This window comes from Pteropus medius, unplaced genomic scaffold (assembly GCF_902729225.1).
Source record: "Pteropus medius unplaced genomic scaffold, Ma_sr-lr_union100, whole genome shotgun sequence".
NCBI lineage: Eukaryota > Metazoa > Chordata > Mammalia > Chiroptera > Pteropodidae > Pteropus > Pteropus medius.
Window position 1 is genome coordinate 25,354,076 of NW_024344378.1, and position 24,064 is coordinate 25,378,139.

At 40.9% G+C, this 24,064-nt stretch overlaps 1 protein-coding gene, 1 long non-coding RNA gene and 1 pseudogene across 2 annotated transcripts in view; all 3 read left to right on the top strand.

Moving 5' to 3' along the window:
• Positions 1-779: 779 nt before the first annotated feature.
• Positions 780-898, top strand: LOC120609943 (uncharacterized; annotated as a pseudogene).
• A 671-nt stretch (positions 899-1,569) lies between these two features.
• Positions 1,570-24,064, top strand: part of MYOF (myoferlin) — a 132,962-nt gene continuing 110,467 nt past the window's right edge. The window contains exons 1-3 of the mRNA XM_039870907.1: positions 1,570-1,893; positions 19,588-19,643; positions 21,866-21,957. Coding sequence (XP_039726841.1) covers positions 1,806-1,893; positions 19,588-19,643; positions 21,866-21,957 — 236 coding nt within the window. The 5' untranslated portion in view covers positions 1,570-1,805. The remainder of the gene's footprint in view (positions 1,894-19,587; positions 19,644-21,865; positions 21,958-24,064) is intronic.
• LOC120609298 (uncharacterized) lies at positions 1,900-9,909 on the top strand. Its single transcript, XR_005654724.1, has 2 exons — positions 1,900-6,249; positions 8,732-9,909. It is a non-coding gene; the product is annotated as an uncharacterized LOC120609298 (long non-coding RNA).

A 24,064-nucleotide genomic window follows, 5' to 3' on the forward strand; every position in this document is an offset into this window, starting at 1 on the left:
TCAAGTGTATTAAAATTAAAACCCACAAAGGACTAGAGTTTAGAGCACATAAACAAGTTCTTGCAAATTAGTAAGAAAAACACAAAGAACTCGGCAAAAAAATAAGACATTTCAACAGTTACTTCGCAGATTAGGAAATATAAATATGAAAAGGTACCCAACCTTTTAGTAATTTGAAACATGCAAAATAAAACTCAAATGAAATATTGTAAACTCACCAGGGCAAACATTTAAAAATCTAACATTGCTTAGTATATGAACGAGAAATCTCATACACTGCTGGTGAGAGTGTAAACAGTACAACCACTGTGGCTTTTGAATCACCTAGTAATTCTGAATAAATGCATATACCCTTTGATTTGGCGATTCCACTCATAGAGTAGACCCTAAATGTCCTCATGCACATTTGTAGCAGGAAACATGTATAGGCATGTTCAGAATAAACCTGTTTGTAATAGCCCCATACTCTGAATATTCCAAATGTCCATCAAGAGTAGAATAGATTAATAAAATGTGGTACACTCATACAACAAAATGCCATGTAGCAATGAAATTAAACAAAGTAGTGTTACATGGATGAATCACGATATAATGTAATATAATGTAATATAAAAAGGCAAAACATAAAGGAATCAGTATAATATAATTTTGTTTCTATAAATGTCATAATATATCAAAAAATTCATATTGTATGAATATATGTATGTGTGTGTATATGTACATTCTGTTATATGATTATATAAAGGTCATAATCAAGCAAATCTAAATTATTCATATTGGTCTATGGCCATGCCACCCTGAATATGCCTGATCCTGGCTGATCTCAGAAGCTAAGCAGGGTCAGGCCTGGTTAGTACTTGGATGGGAGATCACCTAGGAAGACCAAGTGCTGTAGGCATTTAAAAACAAACAAACAAACAAACAATTCTTTTTGCATAAAAATTATAAAGAAAAGCACAGATTTTTAAAAATGGAATCACTATTGCAAAAGAAATTCAGCAAGAGTGTATAAAATAGTTGGTCACAAGGATCTAAAGTTGAAGATAATCAATGAGAAGATATTTATCTAACAATTTGAGTGCCTGAAAAGCAAAAGGTGCCTAGCTTCATCTCTTAAGATTTCTAAAGAAATCCTATGGTGAATCTTTTTGGAAAGCAAAGAATCAGCCCCCAATACACAATTTTGTAAACCCATATTAATGCCTCCGTACTGGAATCGCTTGAAATAAACTCAGTTATTCCTCTGCCATACAGTAGGGGACACCCTTTAACTAATTTTTTTTTTTTTAACTGTAAGTAATTGCTGAGTGGGTGTGTTCACAAGCGTGAGAGAAGAAACAGCAAAAGTAAAATTTTTCAAAAAATGACAAGTTTTATAACTACATGAAGCTCAGAAGAGAATAAAAGCAGTGGCAGAAATCAATTTGATTTCACAAATTGTTGCTTAAAGCCTGCAGAGTCTTAGTGGTCTCCTGACCTGCCCACATTTATTACCTCCACAACCATTCCAGTTTCATTCGTTACACATAATAATTTTTAGTTGAGGTTTTGTCCTTTTCACTTCCACATTTTCCGAATTCATATGTGAGTGCTTGCGGCATTGTGGAGACGCTGGGAGTTTGGATATCAGTTTACACTAGGCTTCAGTAAATAACCCGTCAGAGATCCACCCCTTGCCTTTCCCTGTTCCCTCCTCGCAGAAGTCCGTCAGACCTTCTTCTCCAGGGGCGGTGCAGCCCGGAGCTCCAGCGCCCATGTCTCCTTAACTTCGTTTGCTGAAACTTGCTTTCTCCCCATTGAGAGCCATGCTTCGTGTGATTGTGGAATCTGCCAGCAATATCCCCAAAACGAAATTTGGGAAACCGGATCCTATTGTTTCTGTTATTTTTAAGGGTAAGGAAAAGTTTTCTTCTTTTTCTCAAGTTCTATTTTGGAATGTTAGTTTTCTGGAGTCACGTTCTTTCAGTCTGCGTTTAGATGACTGGTGAAGCCAAGGTTCTCCAGCTTTAGGTGGAGTTTGTTACCTGTGCAGGTCAGGGGAAAGGTCTGATTTCTGTGGAAGGCATTTAATTTTCCCCAGGGCTTTGAGACCTGTTATTTTAACTCTAATAAGGTAGTTTCTGTAAGCCCTTGGAGAGAAAAATGTATTTGTTAACCCTCAAATTTTAGGTATCAAAAATGTCTGTGTTGGTTCACAATAAGAGTAATATGCATTTTTTCATTGTTTCTGTCTGTGAGAAATGGGTAAAGGAGGAAAAAGTGCAATTAAATTGTCTGAGGTAACATTACTCCATTAAACTGCCTCTTTGCAGCTTTGTCACGGCCTTCTGAGAGGTGAGCTGAAGTTATAATTTTGGATTAGCTTGTTTTCCTGTTATTTTGTGCCTCTATGTAATTGTTCTTCATCTCTCCAAAGTTGGGACTTTTTTTTTTTTTTATGTTTCATACCTCTGAAGTTGCTCATAGGAAAACAGCTCTGAACAAAGCAAGTCTGAAGTTTGGGGATATACTTGTAGTAGGTCTTGCCAAATGACATTGGGCAAGTGACTTCATTTCTCTGGATGGCAGTTTTCTTTTCTGCAAAACGGGCAAGGAGGGTTTAGACTAGATCATCTTTAGAAGGCCCATTGTAATTCCAAAAGGTTATTTTCCTATGATATTTAATTGCCATGGACCGGGGCAGGAGTGGTTGGTGTGATGGCACTTTCCCTTGGCTTTGCAAAGTGATTCCAGTTTTGGCTGGATTAATGTGTCTGAATTTGGGTTTAGGAGCTTTATTATTTTCTGTTTGTCCAAGATCATTGGTAAGATTTCCATCTTGCTTCTTGGCAGGAGGAAGGAGAATAAGAGGAGAGGGCAAAGAGGGTGGGAGCCTTGATGGGCACAGGTTCCCTGACCACGCCTCCTGACCACGCCTCGCCACATTTTTCCCTTCCTCCAGGAACTTGACTACTTACTTCTCCCTTCCAGTTTCTGGGTAATTTATGCCTTTCTCTTTTCTTTTGTCTGTTTTATCTCCCTATTTCTCTTCTCAAACCTCTACCTATGAGGATGAGCAAGAAAATGAAAGGAATGAAACCCAAAGCTGCCAAATAGTTGTCTAGTTAAAAAATAAATAAATAAAAGATTCGAAGGGCATAAGTTGGATTCTTAAAGGACAATGTGGTTTGAGGATCTGGTTAATAAATATCATGTAGTCATGATATATCAGACTTCATTTACATGCGTTAGGTTTAAATTTTTTTTTCTTAAAGCTATTACATAATAGGGATATAACATGAAATGTTTGTTTCCTTCACCATTGACATGTAAAGACATATAAAAATAAGTTGAGGTCAGTCTGGGGACGTCATTATTTAAGGCAAGTCATATAGATTATAAAGGAATTAGAGTTTAACATTATATCTAAAGTTGACTTGTTCTTTGCCTGGAGTGATATGCATTGATCAAATATTTTAAGTGACTGAAACTATGTCTGAGGCTATAAACATAAAACGCTCAATTGAAAGTGGAAAACTTCATTAAAATTGGGCAAATATAGTCTCTCCAAACAATCACATTTACTAGATTTTTAACTCTAGTCTTTTTTCCAGTCTCCTTTGGTTGTAGTGGTAAAGTCATTCATTCATTTGACATGCAACCTGACAGAAGAAACAACTCTAAACTCAGAGCAGGAAGAACCGGACTCTGGCTGATATAAACTAAATATCTGATGACTCAGTTTTAACCACCTGAGTCTCAAATTTCTCAGCTATGGGATGATGGGAACTGATGATGTCTTTGAGGTTCCTTCAGGCTTTAAGATTCTGTCATTTTACAGGCCATGTATTGAATACCTGCTCTTAGCAAGATATACAAGGCATAGCCTTAGGTACTAGAGCAGATATGGTAATGAATATGGCATTTGTCTAACTTTCAGTCTTTTCCAGTGATTTAAAACCCTGGTGATGGCTAACCCTTTCCAGGTGTGCCTCCCAACTTTGAGCACTGTGTGAAATTAAGTAAGATTAAGTTCTTACAGAACTGAGGACACCCATAACATGATATGTCCATCAGAGAGAACAAAGGCAAATGTAGTTCATGATGTGGAGTAGAGTAGAGTGGGGTACAGTAAGATGTAAAAAATCCGAACAGAAGATAAAAGTGTCACCGAAGAAGGCTTGTGTTTACTGAAGTATGTAAAATTTTGCTCCTTGAGTACATAAAGCATCGAGGTCAATAAGCAATTCTTCTCAAACTTAAAGATGGTAGGAAGAATGCCCAAGTAATGGGCACGTTAATGGTGATGCCATATAGACACTGCGAGGCCCTGTTAGGCTGCTGCTTCACTGTAGTTGGGAATGTGTTGCACTGAAAAACAACTGGTTTCGAGTTGCCCTCAGTCTTTCAGGTTCAACCCCTTCCGAGATTGCTACTGAACTTCTCAGGACCTGGTATGAACATGTGGGGGTTACTAGAGTCCTTGTTATGTGAATGGCATTGATATTTAGCAGTGTGGGAGTACATTATGAAAACTGCAAAGCTTATATTATTTTTCACATTCTTGGGGTGCACCAGATTCCCTTAAGACCAAGTGCCTGTGAGCCAGAGGGGACCATTCTCCTTTGAGTATCACTCAGACAGCCAGACTGTGAAGCTGCATCTGGCTGAAATTAGATTTAGACAGACCTCCAAGGTCTCTCTCAACTCTAAGACTTTACGATACCCCCAAACATAACAGGTTTTTTACTTAAAAAATTTTTTTAAATATAACATTAAAAATTTTAAATAGAAAATATTGCATTTAAAAATAAGACTAACAATCCAGAAGGGATTATACAACTAAAAAGTGGAAATTCTCATCATACCCCTCTATCCTTTCTTTGCCCCCACTCTTACTACCTAAGGGTAACTACTCTGAACAGTTCGATTTGAATTCTTCCTGACTTATTGCTATAGACATGTAAGTTGTTCCAAGTACTTCCTGTTAGCAGTAGCACTGCAGTGGACATCTTTATAGTTAATATCTTTGTGAATCTTTCTGAAGTCAGATTCCCTGGTCTTAGTGTGTGTATGTATGTGTGTGTATTTGTGTTTTCTTCTTGTCTTTTCTTTTAAAGATGCTTTTGTTGGATATTGCTTTTGACTTCCATTTTCCTTGTGGCTCTTCTCTATGTCAAATCTTGTAAAAAATTAATTAAGAGGAAATTTTCATGCACTTTTATATTGTGCTTTTACAATGTGGCAACATTGCATTCAGATGAAACATGCCACTCCTAAGGAGCATAATTGTTGCAACTATAACAGTTTTCACATTCTGTCCTTATGATATCGTCCATTCAATCAGCCAGAATTTTCTCTCACCTCAGGTCTTGTACAGATCTTTGTCTTGTAGAATGGCTACTGCTGTTGTCCAGATGGTCACCAAATAATTGTCATATTATTACTTATTTTTCCAGATACTCCTTATTTCATTTAGACATGTTTTTGGAATGAAATCCTAGATATTTCTAGAACCCCCTCCTCTAATGAGCTTATCAACTTTGTAGTCTTGAACAAACCACTTGACCTCTCTGAGAATCTTTTCTTCTTTTGCAAAATGGGCTGTAATGGCTTATCTGAAAGAAAGTAGATCTGTCGTGATCCTCAAAGGCCATAATTTATGCAATAGGGACTTTTCTGACTATTCTTAGCAAAAAGTGCTTTGCTCTTTGAAAATTTACAGTTAAATTTTTAAAAATAACCTTTTAAATAAGCAGAAAAATTATGAGATTCCATTTAAGAATGGTGAAGTATGATGGGAGAAAGATCCAGTGGATCTCATTCACCATCATCTGTGAAAGCAGCTGGCGAGTGCACCTTAATTTACCCAGGATGCATCATAGGATTAGTCAAGATGATTCCCACTGGCTCAAATCGACCATCAGGCCATGTTGATACTATCATAGAACCTCTATATTGTACAGGCATACCTCGTTTTTTTTGTGTTTTGCTTTATTGTGCTTCACAGATTTTACTTTTTTTTTACAAATTAAAGGCAAGACCTTCCACCAGCAAAAATATTATGACTCTCTTTCTTATGACACTCTATTGTGGTGACCACTGAACTGGCAATATCTCCAAGATATACATGAATTTACAAAACACTCTGGAAGGCAAAAGTATTTAATCTACTGAGTCATTCCCATCACTTCCGGGAGAACAGGGCTTGGAGACTCTCACCACCTAAGGAAAGTGGCCCCACCCTGTTGAAGCACAGAACTCTCAAAGGTACATTTCTCAAAAACATATTTTACAGGCTCTCAGTTATTTATAAAGCCACAACTGCCTTTCAAAAATAAATTAACGTGGCTTGTTTTTCTTTCCCTCCTCCGCAACACATCTTCCATGCATGCCCTCAAGATGTGCCAAAGGTTTTTGTCTGGTTTGGGCTTACTGGTGAGTTTCTGCATTCCTATGGGATTTGGCCCTGCCAGGAAGACATGGGATTTTTATATCCTCTACAACACCTGTCACATCACTGATGTCGAATATGTACATTTAATTTAGTTTAGCTTAATTTAATTTTGTTGTTGAGGTAACATTGGCTTATAACATTATATAAGTTTCAGGTGTGCAACATTACAATTTGAAATCCGTGTTCTCACCACCAAAAGTCTAGTTTCCATTGTCATCATATAATTGTTGAATATTCATTTTAAATGTTGGCCATGGAAGAGACAAGCTGGCAGGAGATTTGGTACAAACATCTAGGTGCAATGAAATCATTGATTCTTGGTCCTAAAAGAGACCATCAGAAGTCAGCCAATCTCCCCTCTTTCAGAAGAATTACAGTTGATATTCTCTCAGGTACTTTGTGGATGAGCCTTGGCAAAGGGACACTTCACATATTCCTGAACACTGAGCATAACCATTTCCTAGCACGTGCCAGTCAGGGGCAAATCAGTGTTGGAGAACTTTTTCCATTCTTGATCCTGACAAGAAAAGGAATGCTGCCAGTTTTTATGTTAAAAATTCACGCATGAAACATTCTGTGGTCTATAATGCATAGTGCATATGCCATGACATGGCAACAGTCACCTTACCCAGTGAGAAGTTTCTATTGGACAGCTGTTCTGGTGAGTAGGGGTGTGCTTTGAATGGCTCTGAGCAGAGTTTTCACTCAGAAATCTCTGGTGGGGCATCTGGTACCTTAAGCCTTATCAGCTAACTTGGCATTAGGCATGAGGGTGCAAAGCCTATTGGACATTAGAATGCAAAGGCCCTGGGCTTGGGAGCCTGAATGAGAAGCCCACTTCCCATACCTTACTTCCTATGTGCTCATGAACAAATGAATTAAAATCTTCAGCTTCAGTGTCCTTAATAATACCTACCTTGCAGGATTAAATGAATATATATGTGAAATTGCACATGGGAATTTCTAAATTTCTTTCCCTATTTGATAACATTCACTTTTACAGAGCCCTACAATGCACCAGATAGTATGTGAGGAATCAGGTCTAGAAAAATACACATAACACGGTTTAGTTTTCTAGGCCAGGAAATCACCTAGCTAGAACACAAAAATGAGATACAAACCGGAACAGTCATAAAAACTACAACCTAGGAGCTGATAGAAGAGTGAAAAGCATCATGGAAAAGGTGTCAGTTGACTTAATCTTAAAGGATGAATGGAAACTTGACAGAAATAATGAGAAGAAGACATTCTAGGCTTTGGAACAGCACAGAAAGGCCGGGGAGCCATGGGCCTGTGCGGTAGGGTTGACAAAGGAGTGATCTGGTGTGATTAGGAATTGCACTTCGTTCATAAACCACTGGGCAGACAGTAGGCAGCATTGTGAAGGACAGATTAGTACAGCTGACCCTTGAGCAGCATGGATTTGAACTGTGTGGCTCCACTTATACCCAGATTTTTTCCAGTAAATACCTTCAGCCTTTCCTATCTCTGTTTTCCATCCCTGGATTTAACTACCTGCGAAATGAAAACAGTATTTTCACATTCCCAACTGCAGATTTCCTACCACAGATCAAAAATATTGTAGAATCTGCAGATGCGAAGGGCTGACTGTAGTTAAGTTTGGAAGGAATCAAAATTTATAGGCTGATTCTCGACTACATGGTGTCAGTGCCCCTACGTCCCACATTGTCCATGGGGTCAGCTGTAGCAGTCAAAGGACTAATAGAGGGTTAACTGGTTGAGGCAAATGCTTTCCAGGGCAGAGGGAGCTTATTCCAGGGCTAGAATGAGTAAGAAGGAAGGAATATGAATACAAATATACAAAGGAAGCAGCCCGATTAAATTAAATTAATATGAAAACTGCACTGGCCAGGCTAATGAGACCATCCTTCCTTACGCTCTTCTGAGACGGAGACATCAGACTGCCATCCTTCATGTTCGCCCTGCTAGGGGAGTATAGGGCTGGGTGGGGTGGCTCTGCAAGAGGGCAGCAAGAGAGCATCGGCTATCTAACACTAGAGGGACAGAGGCTGCTAAGAGATAGAGGAAAGGCATGGAAATAGAAAGTGATATGAAAAACAAATTTGCTCTTTTCTCAAAGGTCAAAAGGGGGACATTTCCTCAACCAAGCTGGGCTGTGGTCTCATTTACTTAAGGTCCCTCCCTTCCTACCCAGTTGTCCTACCTGAAGGGTAAAGAGTCAAGGTCAGGAATTGTTTGATTGCAAGGAGCACATATCCACTCAAGTTTGCTCAAATAAAGTGTGGGTTTTTTTGTTTTGTTTTTCTCTTAAAGCTAAATAGAAATCTCCCAGAATCCAAGTCACGGGCCTCACAGAAACCAGATCGTGTCAAGCAGGGAGGCATCCCCCAGGGACTGTGCGGCCTCATGCCTCTGCTCCTCCTTGCACGCGGCATCCATTTCCTGTCTGTACATTGGCTGACTTAGTGGGTCTCTTACTCCTGCTCCCCTGCAATTGGCAGCTTGCATGGGGCTTTGGGTTGCCACAGAGGTGACTTCGTCCTGACTCTACTTTAGCTACCGCATCAGTGTCTCTAATTAAGAAATTGAATTATTGATATTATTTAATTTTAGTTAATTTAAATGCACATAGCCACAAGTGGTTATTGATGACCTTATTGAACAACACAGAGAGTGGGAGAACAGCCAATGTGATTAAGAGTCCAGGACTTCATCTCACTCACTGTTGCCCAGTGTTTCTATACCTCAGTACTCTCACTTGCAAAGTGGAGAGAATAATAGTCCCTACCTCTGAGAACAGTTTCGAAGATAATCATGAGTAAACAGAAAGCACATAGAAAGTGCTTTAAATGTTCATAGCAACTTAGGTCTTTTGGAGATTTTGGCGTGGGTGGATAGCCTGAGTGACACCCACTTACTATGCCAGCACCACCGTTTGTTAAATTGTCACACTATGCTCACACCCGTGTGTATGATCTTCTTTAATCCTCACGTCATTGTTAGGAGGTAGGCATTATTATCATCTTCGTTTTACCCATAGAGAAACTGAGGTAGAGACAGGTCAGGACTCAACTCAGGACTGTCTGACTCCGCAGTCCCTGTTATTCCCTGAGTTCATCATGGATGAAGAGACACACAACCTGTACCTAAAACAGCCGAGTTAAACTATGAATGCCTCCCACCCATTCTGAGCAAATTGAGTTGTTCAGTGTGTTGGAGACCTTTGGAACCAGGCTGAAAGAGGAATAATGTGTACCAAGAACAAAAGAACTAAAAAAAAAGAAGAAAAAAAGAAAACCCAGCCCTTTGGGGGGAATTTCCACAGGGCAAGGAAAGCCTTTATGACATGCTGTGACTCAGAGGCTCAGAGCTGACATAGCTTAGCAGTGAATCAATTCCTCTGATAACCAAGTTGAAGCCGTTTTATTAGTGGAGACTAAAACTCGAAATTATTACTGTATATGTAGAGTATTAAAAATTTGATATTTGAATAGCAGAGTGAGTCTCCACTTCACCTCAGTTCTCTGCTTTATTACTTTCATTACCTTTTATATCCCAATAGCATAGCTTATATAATACAAAAAAGAAAAAAAAATCCTTTCCTTTCTATCTCTTTCATTATTAAAAATTTTTAAATTTCCCTTTTGCTTACCTCTCCTCATTGTCACAATTCACTACCTGAGCAGCCCCTGCCTCTCTCCTCTCTTATATTGATGATGAGAGCTCACTAGCTATTAAATACTGCTCTAAGTGCTTCGCATGTATTTATTTGTTTAACTCTCACCAGAAAATGAAGCTTTTTATTTTACAGATGAAGAGACCAAGTCTTGGGGAGGGGGTGGGTTGCCTTGTTCAAGGTCCCACAGCAGATTCTGGGTGGACCAGGGACCCACATGCCCATTACTGAGGCTGTAACAACCCTGTGTCTTGAGGTTGTTACATTCGGCCCACCTCGGGATAATAATGTACAGGGGCTCAGGGCTCAGATCCCTATGGATGACACCCAGGCTCTATCTCCCACCCATTGTACTGCCTTGGGCAAAGTCATCCTTGGGGCATATGGTCAGACCAATGCCAGGACCTGGGGCATTGTTGCCTTTGGGCCAGATACCTCTGGCCTCAGAAGACTTGTCTGGGGCTCCAAATGCCCTGTGGTTTCTCTCATGTGTTGGACACATTATGGTGGCTTTCCCCTATATGACATGGCTTGAGGAAGGGGCCTCCTCCCAAGGTAATTACAGAATGAAAAGTCCTCTCCTGGGCTTGATATCATTTGTTCCTCACAACTCTTGCAGGTGTTCGGGACACCTACTGTTTTTATATTTATTTTTGAAATAAGGAACTTGAGTCTCAGAGAGGTTAAGAGTGGCCAAAGCTGGTCAGCTAGGAAGAGGCAAGAAAGGACTAGAACCCTGGTCCTGAGACTCTCAGTCCCGTGCACGTTCCCATGGCTGGCTACGTGCATGTCTGGCATTCTTTGTGCTTGGATCTTCTTTGCCTAAGTCTATCCTCCATCCCCATCCCACTAACAGGTAGAAATCCGCAAACACCCTCGATTCCCAGCTCTGCTTCCGACTGGCAGCAACTGACCAGCATAGCCCACCAAAGAGCCCAAAGGCCCAAGCCATGCACAGCCCAGGAGGGAGGGCTGAGGACAGTGGATTAAAACTGCTGCCAATGGCAAAAAGTCCATTTAAAGAGATTATTAAATATAGGATATGAGACTGAGCCTAATTTAGCTATAAGTTGTGGCCTGGGAAGGATAGGATCAAATGATCAAGATTTTAACTGAGCGCTTTGTGCTTATTTTCAAAGTTGTTTTCTGTGACTATTTTTTTTCTCTTGATAGCATGTCTTGGAGTCAGGGAAGGCAGAGGACCTGGATCCTCTGTCTGATGGAGACAGTTTATGATTCGGATCCAACACGCAGGAGCGTTCCCTATGTCCTAGGCACTTTCATGCTTTCTCATTTGATCCTCAACCCGACTGTGGGAAGTGGGCTTTTTCATCCCCTTTTATAGGACACGTAGGCCTTGCAAGGCCCTTTTGAAACTCTAGGAGCAATCCATCTCCTCAGGCTTGGTTTAAAGGGAATTTGCTGAAGGGAATTCATTGTCTAGCAAGTTATGCCTCAGAAACATACCAGCCAGAGGCAGGAGAGGTTAAGAGGCTGAGGAGCTAGGGTGCCTGCATTCAAATTCTGCTTTGCTTCTTACTAGCAGGTGACCCTGGACAAGCTATTTGATTTTACTGTGCCTCAAAATAAGGGTTATAATAGTAACAGATTACCTATATAAAGCCCTGGCATATTATGAGCCCTATATATGGTAGCCATTTTTCCTGGGCATTAGGTACCAATATTTATTAATGAAGAAATCTAGATACTGAGAGTTGAAGTAAGTGGCCCAGTCATTCAGCTATAAGTGGTGAAAATGTAGCAGGTCGCCTGGCACCCTCAGCCCACGGAAGTGGTCAAGAGCACAGGTTTGGAAACGAGGCCAACTTGGGGATGCAGCTCAGCTCTGCCTCTTAGGAGCTTAGGATCTTGGGTAAGTCAGTTAACATCACGGAACCTCAGTTTTCTCACCTGTAAAATGGGGATTCCGATACCTCTCTTGTAAGGCTTAGAGGTGAATGTGTTTAAAGTGCCCGGCACAGAGTGGATGTTCACATGCAAAATAAACAAACAAACCAAAGAGGCCCATGGTACAGTTCTCCACCAAGGCAGCCAGTCCACATGACTGGCCTACCTGGCTCCCTCCACCCGCAGCCCAGCAGTTAGCAGAGCTGGAATGTGACCACTCGCTGGGGTCAGCTTTTAGGAAGAAGATTCTGTATGGGTTGTTTAGGTCGACTGGGCTTGCCTGCAGTTCTTTTGAGGGGTTTGGTTTTGATTCAAGAGCTCGTATGCCTGAAAGGGCATCTCTGGAGACCAGTGGGGGACTGGATGTGGAAAGTGGAACAATGACCCCACCTGTCTTTCTGTCTGGGCTTTCTCATTTATCAATGATATCACTGACTACTTCAGAAATGTACAAAACAGCTTCGCTTTGTATCAAGTTGCCTTTTGGCCAAAATGCCTTTCCCCTAAAACCTGTTTGGCAACATCTCCTGGAGCAGTAGGGCAGCCAGCTTTGGGAAACAACAAAGTCAGAAGTACTTTAGCCAGGTCAACCTAGATGGGCCACATGTCTCTGAGCTCCCCGCCAGGTCCCTTCAAGTTCTGAGGGCAGGAGGCTCCTGCTGGCCCTCTTTAGAGCTTTCTCTGTCCCCTGTTCTTGTGGAAATTCTCTCAGATGCTGGTGGCTGCCAGGCTGACAGCCAGAGAGGAGCAGTCACCACCCACATGCCAGCTGCCCCAGGCGGGCCACAGAGGTCTGGAACTGAGCCATGTGAGAGGATTGCTCCACCAGGGCTGTGCCCAGCACCACTGAGCACTTCCTCTGGTCACTGGGGCCCTTTGGAAGTAGTTAAAATGTGTTACTATTGAAGGAGGCCAGTGGCATAATGGATAACACTTCTGACTACAGATCACAAGATTCTAAAATGTGTCACCATTGAAGATGTTACTTCCATGGGCACCTGGTGTTACTGGTTATATTAATCAGGGCTCTCCAGAGAAGCAAACCTATGTGTGTGTGTGTATATATATATATATATATATATATACACACACACACACATACACACACACACACACACACACACACACACACACACATATATATTTATGTGTGTATATATCTATATATATATAGATATGTATAGATATAGATATAGATAGATATAGATATAGATATAGATATAGATATAGATATAGATATAGATATAGATATAGAGAGAGAGAGAGAGAGAGAGAGAGGAGAAAATTGGCTCATGCGATTGTTGGGGGCTGGAAAGACTGAAATCCGTGGGGCAGACCAGCAGGCTGGAAATTCAAGTAGAACCTGATGTTGCAGTCTTGAGTCTGCAATCTACAGGGAAGGCCAGCAGGCTGGAAACTAGCAAGATTTTTATGTTAGTCTTGAGGCAGAATTCCTTTCCCAGGAAACCTCAGATTTTGCTCTTAAGGGTTCAACTATTTGAATGACGCCTACTCGCATTATGGAGAGTCATCTGCTTTACTTAAAGAGAATTGATTGTAAATGTTAATTACATCTGTAAAATGCCTTCACAAGAACATCTAGACTAGTGTTTGACCAAACAACTGGCATCATAGCTTAGCTAAGTTGACACATAAAATTAACCATCACACTGGTCCTCTTAGAAATCCAGTCTTAGGAGTCATGGTGTCTCTCGAGCCTTTTCAATAGAGTCCAACACACTGTCTGGTAGGCAGTAAAGGAAATAGTTCTGTGCAAGAAGCTGTGTGCTGGCTTGGCAAAGAGTGCTTATTCAGTTCTCAGGAAAATGTTATTCAGAAGTTGGCATGCAGGTTAATTACTGCAGTGGTGACCTTCACAGAACTGAGAAAGAAGCAAGTAGTGGCTAATCAAAAAACAGGAAATGTCGCAAAGAATGCCTTGAGTCGTTGTCTAGGGTGTATTCTGCATTTGAATCAGTTATTACGTTCTGGGTTGAAGGTATCCCTTTCTTTCCATAGGAAGAAGCAGTCATCTTAATAAAATTAGAGTGGGAACAGGGGGAAGTGGTGATATGGAGAAGGGAAGTTTCCTGTAATTTAATCTGAGGTTTAGTGCCTGCAACTTCGACCTTTTTAAAAAAAAGAGATAGGATTAAATAATTGGATAAAATAAACATGTGACTCTATAGCAGCTGACAAGAAAGGAATTTATCTACTTTTTTTGAAAAAAGAATTTATCTACTTTTTCTTTGGCCAACATATTTATGTGTGAGAATAGGCTTTCAACAAAATGTATGCACATTTTAATAAAAATTAGAGTCTCCTTCTTGGAAGGGATTCTCCAGAAAGGAGAGCTGGGTTTCTCTAGGAGGATCAGAGCTAATGCTAGTGCCTTTCTCATCCCCTATTAGCTAGGCAGATAGGAGGAACAATGTTTAAATGCATGCAATCTAGAGTCTGACCAGTCCTAAGTTAGAGCATTTCTTCTGTTAAAAAACAAAATTCAACCAAGCAATTTTGAAGATCTAATTGGCTATATTAAGGGATTCATGAATTGGGCAGTATCCCATCTAGCGACTAGAAAGATGCTCAGAGGGGTTGTACAAAATGGAAAGTTTTTAGAGGAAGAAAGGTGGGTCAAGGGAGCTATTAACGAAAGAAAAGAAAAGATTATTTGGGGGCCCAGACATCTTTTCTTTGGGAGAAGAGAACTAGAAGGGTTTTTATCATGAAGATTGTCTTTTGCGGGGGGCGGGGTGGAAGGGAGGAATGGAGAGCGCCCACGTGACAGATTACCTGGTACTTGACCAGAAAATTCCAGTCTGGTTGATTAAGGTCATGTGTCTGCGAGAGGCTGAAACTACAATTAGACTAGGTATTAAATCTAGGTTTGGTATCATGGGGTTTTAGCACAAATGACACCATTTGGGGCCTGTGGTTTTCTCTTTAACACTTTCTAGCTCTGTGATATTGGGCAGTTTAACCATTCGGGGCTTGCTTTGTTCATATGCACATTGGGGATAATGATAGTGCTTACATCCTAGGCTTGTTAGGAGGATTAAATGAAATGGAATTAGTAAAGGATTTAGTGCGTGCCTGGCTGGGAGTGAGCGCCCCCTAGAGGGAAGTGCCATTGGCATCAACATTATTCTCAAGTGCCAGGAACAGCAGAAAGTTTCACTTGAATAGTCCCACTTGGTCTGTGGTCATCCTACATCTGCTGGGACTCAACTTGTCCCCTTTGTTCTCGACACACAACCAAATCATGTGTTCAGGAACATGTATTGGATGAGCTGTTGGGCAACTTTGTTTTTCTCATTGGATTACGAACTTCTTGAAGTTATTAAGTCCAGTTTCTAACACCCTCCTTTCTAAGTGGCTTGTATCAGCCAAATGAAGCTAAGCCTGGCATTCACAGCTTCACGGTGTGACCATAACCTTCCCACACAGCCTGGTTGCCTTTACTCCCTTCCGCATCCCTTGGTTCCAGCCAACTGAGCTGTGCAGTGTCCCCAGACATGACCTATTTTCGCTCCTCTTCCATGGCTGACCTATCCACTCTATTGCCCCCACCTGAAATGACCTCTTCTTCTCAGCTCCACATTTCAATCCATCCTTGTCTTTTGATCCCCAGCTCAGCCTCTGCTTCCTCCATGATGCCTTACCTGGTGCCCACAGCTGGAAGTCACCTCCCCTTCTGATAAATGTGTATGTTCATCTGTACCCCTCTGATGGCAACTGAAGCCTTCTTTCTATATCAGTCACCTGGCCACATCTTCCTCCCTACTGCTACCTGAGGGCATGAACCATGTCTGGGGTATCTTTGTATCCCCCACAGTGTCCATCTCAGTGCCTGGCAAGTGATATCTCAAAGATATTTGTTGGATAGAAGAATGAGGATGTTAAGATTTGTGGAAGAACTCACTCAGTGGGCCCTTTCAATGGGCTGAGATATGGGGTCCTTTTACCTGGCCTGGCCGGTCATTATTCCCATTACTCAGCCTCTTACAGGAGGAAGTGCCAATATGAGAATGAAGCAGGCAAGACGTGGCAGGGGATTTTTGTTACTTGGTGAAAATGTGTAAAAATTTGTTTGCTTCTTTTCTATAGCCCATATACTCCATTTGTGGAATGTTTTAAGACCAGGAATTATCTTACATTCTTTTGTTTCCCCAGTTACTAGCACACAGTAGGTGCTTAGTAAATGTTTGGAAATAAATGAATAAACAAGTGACCTTCTTCGTAGTCCTCAACTGCTGACTCGGGAACAATCCTGTCCTTACCGGGGTGGGAGGGTCAGTAGTACCAGCCTCAGCATCAAGATAGCCTTGCAGCCTTGCTTCTCCTGCTCTGGTTCCCAGGTCAGTAACTAGGTTTAGGATTCAATTCAAGTGAGTGAGTACTGGCTCCTTCCACCACCTCTCTGGTACCCTTAGCTCCCTGTCTGGAATCTTGGAGAGTTGGAGACAGAAATTTTGCTTCAATATCATCCTTCAGTGACCCAAGCCCTAGCCCATAGCCCTGTGCCCAAAGTCTGTAAATTATTCGTTGCCTTCTTGCTTTTCTTACTTGCTGGGACTGCTTGCAATTGCCCATCTTTTCTCTTAAAGATCTGTCGTGGTCTCAGGGTCCAGATTCACTCCCTTCAGACTCAATTCTCTACCTACCCACCCCTGATAATGACAGCAAGGGTGTTAGTGAGCTGGAGGAAGATTAATGGTACCATTTTATGCTTGTAGAAATCAGGAATTCCTAACCTTTGTCAAGGTCACTAACTCACTTGATAGTCTGATGACTCATTTAATAAACTCTCTCCCCCCTAAACTCACTGATGTAATATTTTGTATATTGGAGCAAATAGTCTTAGAGAGTCTCAGGATTCCCTGAAACCTGACCTTGGACTTTCCTGTGGCCAATGCCCAGGATGACAAGCCTATCACACATATTATACTTATGTATCTTCTTTATCCAGCATTCCTGGCAGCTTCCAGTGAGGCACTGTAGTATGATGGCAAACACACACTCAGGCTTGGAGCCAAGGAGATTTAGGTTCAGATTCTGGCTCTGTTTCCTTATTAGCTGTGTGACCTTAGGCAGGTTAACCAGCCTCTCAATTCCTTGTCTGTAAAATGGGGATGAGAATGTTTACCTTGCAGGGTTGTTGCAAGAATTTAGAGACACTGTATAGAATGCACAGCCTGGCATCTGAAGATGGCTATTTAGAGGGAGCTGCTATAATGGTGGGTAGAAGCCATTTGTCCAGTTCTGTCAGTTTATAAATACTTTATGTGGCTCCTTTTTCTTGCAAGAGCACTTTCTTGTACTGTCACCAGAGAGGAAGATTGAGAGGTTTCTGTCACATGAGGGGAGGGATGAATAGGCTGAATATGGAAGTGTGGGAGGGAAAATCAGGACACCTTCTAGGAGACATCGAATCAGATCCAGTGAGGGGCTCTGCAGGTCACATAAAAAAGCCACAGTCAGAGCTAAGTAGTATAGGTCTAGGCATGAGCTGATGGGGAAGGTCATGCTGCAGTTTAAAAAGGGAAGGCGGTGGGGCTGTGGGAGCTCACTCAAGTGGAAAAGTTACTGTTTAGCAGAGTGAGGGTAATGACTCATGGTTCTGCTATGCTGAGGTCTTGGAAGAATGATGTGGTTAGTCCCACTGCTGGCCATGTGCTGGGAGCCTTAGCAATGTGACATTCAGTTAAACAAAACCCACTACCTCCTACATCCTACAGCAGTAAAAGGGAAGCTGAGGAGTGGTTCAAAATGCGGCCACCAATGTGAGACTACCTGGGTTCAAAACCTAACCCTACCACTTACTAACTGGGTGACTGAATATGTTACTCAACTTCTCAATTTCCTTAGCTGTGAAAGGGAATGAAAATGCGTATACATATCTCCTAGGGTTTTTAAGGAGATTAGATGAAGTAAGATAATAGAAAATATTTATGTTGGTCTCCCCCCATCCCCATTCCCTACACAGAGCTCCTAAAACCCTGGGAAATTCCTAAGTGATAAGAGCACTAGGAGCATCTTTTGTTCTAATGAGGTGACTCTGGGCACAATCCTGGATGGGGTCTGGTCATCAGAAAGACCAAGCCAGAATTAGAAACTTGGAATTTTCAGCCCCACTTCCCATTTCTCTGGGTTGGGGAGAGGGGCTGGAAATTGAGTTAATAATTTAATATAAAAATCCCAAAAGTATGGGGTTTGGGGAGCTTCCAAGTCGGGGAACACATCCATGTACCGGGACGGTGGGGCACCCCAACTCCACGGGGACAGAAGCTCCTGTTCTCGTGTAGCTCATGTGCCTGTTAATCTGTATCCTTTATCATGCCCTTTAACAAACTGCTAAACATAAGTGTCTGCCTAAATTCTGTGAGCCGCTCTAGCTAACTAATCAAACCTGACAGCAGGAATCACAGGAACTTCAGGTCTACAGCCGATCTGTCAGAAGCTTAAGTGGCAACGTGGACTTGCTATTGGTGTCTGAAGTGGAGGATGGGGCGGTGGGCAGTCTTGTGGGACTGGCCCCTTAACCTGTGAGATTTTAGGCTAACTCCAAGTAGTTAGTGTCAGAATCGAGTTAAATTATAGAATACCCATATGGTATTGCAGAAAATTGCTTGGCAGGAGAACATCCATCCCCCATACATCTTGTGTCAGAAGTGTTTTGAACCTTCTGTGTGATAGTGAAAGAGACACACAGGAGGAAATTTTTTTTCCCCTGAAAACAGAAGAGCTAATGCTTACAAAGCATTTTGTATTCAAACATTAGCTTTCATTTTGGTGAGGATCTGGAGACTTAGGGACTTAGTAGAAGCCTCTGCTCTTTGGACTTTGCTCTAAGGAAATTTAAACAGCAAATGGATTAACATTTACTCATCCAGGTAGGTGTGCTGTCCAGTCTCCAACACAGAGAAAGAAGACGTTGTGTCTTCAAAAAATGTGGGCTAGGAGTAAAGGAAACCCTCAATTTTTCTGTGGGTCCTAGAAAGTGTTTATCTACAAATTACCTTGTGCCAAGGACCATGGAAGGGAGTCCAGCTTAATCCTTAAGCTGTATTGGGGTTTTATCACACACAGAGGTAGCATGGGCTTCAGAGCTGAAATGCCAGGTTGTATCAGGCCATCACTACCGCATATGAGCCAAGATACATTTCTTACTTCCTTTGAGTCTCAGTGTCTTCATGTATAAAATTGGGACACCTGCACGGCAAAGGTTAGCTTCATTGGCTTCTTTCTGCAAAAAGCTAGAGATGCAGAGGCCCTGGTAGCCTTGGTCTGCAGGAGTTGGTGAAGGAGAAGCAGAGGATCATGGCATTTCCATGATTTTGAGTCCCCCATCCCTTAACTTCTTTAGACCTGGTGATGGTAAAAACATTTTAGGCCAAAAAAAAAAAAGCATTGCTCCCTTTAGAAAAGATTTCATTCAGGTAGCCTCCATCCTAGGCAGATTAATGGGAAGATGCAGGCACATCACTGGCCCTCAGGGAGGTATTCTTTGAATGAACAAATGAACGGTACATATTCTACAAATATTTCTAATGGATTGATATCTCTTATTTTTTATTTGCAGATGAGAAAAAGAAAACAAAGAAAGTTGATAATGAACTCAACCCTGTTTGGAATGAGGTGACTTCATTGTTTTTTCAACTTTGTTTCACTGGATAAGCTATATCTGATTGTCCCATCTTTGGTCAGAGGTTACTTCTTCTCTTTGAGAGGAGAATCTATGCATTTCGCCCCCATTCCCCCACCCCTACTTCCCCTTGTAGCCATGGAGACAGCAGAGCCATTCGAAGAGATGTAACACAGTGATATCTTACTGTAGAGGTATGGTGAGTGGAATCTGAACAAGAGTGAGGAGAGTTGGGTTCTAGCCGGGAGCAGTCTTGAGCTTGCTGTGTAACCTTGGTCTGGTTATGTTGCATATGGGGGCACATCTGTCTGGCAAGGGGTGGAATTAGATCACCCAGAGGGAAAGCTCCATAATTGAAAACATATCTTCATGTGTGTATCACATGATAATTTGTGCGTCTGTCTGATTCAAGACTTTTACTGTTTTTATGTTGATAAAATAATATATATTTAACATAGAAATTTTGAAAACTTCAGACCAGCATAAAAAATTACCTTTGGTTCTACTATCCAGAAGCAACTACTGTTAACATCTGAGATATATCAATACATGTTTATTGAGTAAATACATTTAATAAAATGTCTTAAAATTAGCATATTAGCATCATATAGCAAGTATAATTTCTTTTGCATTTTTTTTACTATTATATCCAGAGCATACGCCCATATCGTTCCATTCAAAAGTATTTGTAATATTGTGTTGAAGGGATAAAATTTATTTGCTTTCCTCCCAGTGTTTAACATCTGTATTTACAGATATGTGAAAATTTTAATTCTTTCCACTGAGTAGGATTTTCCTATGCTGACTAATTTTTGAAAAGTTGATCATCAGCCTTATTGTTTTTTCCAAAGGCTGGTCATGGTCACATCCTAGATAAATGTAGTGATAAATGTCTTTGATATTTTCACTAAATCGAGAGGCTATGAAGACTTCTTCTATATTTTCAGTATTTCTATAAGATAGAGGTCCCCAATTCCTGGGCCACAGACCGGTACCCGTTGGTCCATGGCCTATTAGGAACCAGCCGCACAGCAGGTGAGTGGTGGGCGAGGAAGTGAAGCAGCCGCTACCCAGCGCTAGCATCACCACCTCATCTCCATCTCAGATCACCAGGCATTAAATTCTCATGGAAGCACTGGTCCTGGTGACAAAAAGGTTGGGCACCACTGCTATAAGATAAAGACTATACCTTCTCATTGAATGAGGTGAAGACAAAAAGCTTCTTAATGTCTTTCTGGAAAGCCCTCACACAGAGCTCCGAGAATAAATAAAAGTAGATATATGTGTGCATTTAGTTCTTCAGGTTTTGAGTAATCCTAACATGCCACTTTATATATGATATCAACTTACGTGGCCAATGGCAGAGAGGTATATGATCACGTGAGCAGGCATGTTCTCTGCAGGGCATCATCCATCTCACCCCATTGTTTTCCCAACACATTTTTTCCCACATATTGCAAATGTATTTATCAAGTAAACTTTCTGATTACCGTTTACAACTGAAACCTCACCCAAATGAAATACCAACCCCAAATCCACTGAGATTACTGGGTATATTCTAATGAGCTATAGGACATATTCTCTACCCATTCCAAACCCAGTACAAGGGTTTATTTAATTCACTTATTACATAATCAATTGCAGGCAACAGTGGTGCTATGTTGATTTTTTTACATTTGTCATTAGACAGCGATTTGTTGCATTAAGACGAAGGTCTCATCTGATTATAGCACTGACAACAGAACTTCAAATAAGGGGTAGATGCATTTTAGAAAATGTTTTCTTAGGTTATTCATCTCTCTGATAATATGTTTAGGAAGAGTAAGTAATTTAAAAATAGCCATTGAAGAAAACATTTTCACGATTACATTTATTTTATTCTTGCAACAGTTGTAGCAGGCATTCACTCAGTTTTCTGACTGTGAGATAGTGGTTTAGTGACTTGTCCAAAGCAACAGTGCCTAGTAAATGGGAAGCCAGGAGTTGCCTCCAGGTCCTCTGAGGCTAAGTCTGGTTTGTATTCCCACACCCTCAGCAGCCTCCAGATTTAGGATTTAATTTAGAATTTAGTCACTTTCTTCTAACTATATAATTGAGTAATTCAAAAGATCGTCATTGGTGAAGATAATGACCCAGTGTTTACTATGGATACATCTTATTATATTCCCCTGATCTTTTTAACAGCATTTTTGTTTCGTAACCTTTCTGTGGACAGATTTTGGAGTTTGACTTGAGGGGTGTACCACTGGACTTTTCATCTTCCCTTGGAATTGTCGTGAAAGATTTTGAAACAATTGGACAAAATAAGTAAGTTAATTTCAACTGTTTTTCTCATTTTACATATTATCTTAGTATTGTTTATTTTGTTGTAGGAACACATCTTTAATAACATTTTATAATACTTCCAATATAATCGTATTTTAATTCCTACACCCCTTCCTTCTTAGCCAATATCAGATGTGGTTAATCAATCACAGTTCTTTTTCCCAAACTTCAGTATCCCTAAGAGGCTATAAACACTAAGCTGCCACTAGTCTATCCAATTTGGCACATAGGGTGAACCTATTTACACTTCTGAAACTTCATTGTTCATTGCATATAGTCATTTCCTACCTCTGGTGGTTTATCTGAACTGTAGTTATATTGGACACAAGCAAAATCATTTCTTCTTCCGCTTACGTGTGACTCACACACATCTCATTCAAGGACCCACTTGCATTTTGATATTTTATTTGCCTTTTAATCCAACAAATCTAAACCAGATTCCTTGTCTTACTGCCAGTTTTCAATGGTAGGGGGAGGGTTGTGATGCTGCCCCTGGTGGTACCCAGAGTTGACCCCTAGCTAAAGTTGGGGGACTTGCCAAACAGGTCTCCAAGGGACAAGAATGACCTCAGTAAATTGACCCCAATCTTTGATCTGGACTTGGGCCTTATAAACTCAGAACCCAATCTTAGATTACCAATTCAAACTAACCTACATTACGAGAAACCAATGGTTAAAAATAGTTTGTTATTTTTTTAATGGGAGTAAATACATGAGGGGAGGGCATTCTTATGCTTTGATCAGTGAATTCTCCTTCATGTCATACCACATGGGAAGCCAAATTACTCTGTATCTTTGACTGTACAATTTCATTGATCATAAAATGTACTATTAAATTAATAACAGAGTTTTTTTGGGGGGAGGGGATGAGGTGGAGGGAAGCCTGACATTAAATGCTCACGTCACTTGTAAGAAGCATCCTAGTTTTTAATAATGTTAGTATATTTTAAAATGTGCGCCTTAGCCTCGGGCACATTTGGTATAATCAGAAGGCTGCAATGAGAACAATACATTAGAATGAATGAGTTGAGATGTGGTGACCATAGGCCCAGACTTCTTGGGGCGGTTCTAGTTCATTGTCCCGGCACAATGATTGATAATGCCCCTTTTGCTGTCAACAGTGGCTTGGTTTGGCCAGTAAATTATATGTTACCCTAGTCACTAGGGTCTTCTGCTTAATGGCGTCAGACCAAGAGAGCCTGGACAGACATCTACCGTCTTGGCAGTGCTCTGATAGGTACTGACCGTGTTCACCTTAGATGAGATCCTTTTTCTATGTTCCATAGCTGACCAATGCACCTTGTGACTGATGCATTTTTTTCTTAAGCTATATAAGTACATACTAGCAGGTTTGAGTCCCACTCTCTTAGACTGAAAACCATTCTAGCTTTTTAAGGTTATGTAGCATATCTCAGTTTTGAACCAATTATGTGATTACCTATCCCCTACCCCAGCTCCCAGAGGACAGATTTATTTCCCGTATTTCCAAGTTCTGGGGAAATAGATGGTCAAGCCTCATCATAGCCTCCTATATGTTATGAATAATAGTCCTTCTCTTCTTTGCTTTTTTTTTTTTACAAATGGTACAGCAGTTTATGTTCTAGACCAGCCCTCTTTAACAGAAATATGGTACAGGCTGTATATGTAATTTAAATTTCTAGTAAGCCACTTAAAGAAATAAAAAGAAACAGATGAAATTAATTTTAATAATACATTTTATTTAACTCAGTATATCCAACATATTTCGTTATGTAATCAACATTTTAAAAATCATTGAGACATGGTATATGCCTTTTTTTCTTACTAAGTCTTTGAAATCCGATGTGTATTTCACAGGAACAGCACATCTCAATCCAAGTTAGCCACATTTCAAATGTTCCCTAGCCACACGTGGCTGGTGGTCATCACCATATTGGATAGCACAGTTCCAGATCCCTGAACTCAAAAACCTCAGGTCTCTCTGTCTCTCCCTTTTATATCCTATCTAGCCTATTGCCAAATCTTACTTTTTCTTTCTGTCTTTTGTTTGTGCCATGTGTTTCCTACTGATGGCATAGCCACTGGCCTTTATCACTTTGTGCTTCATCTA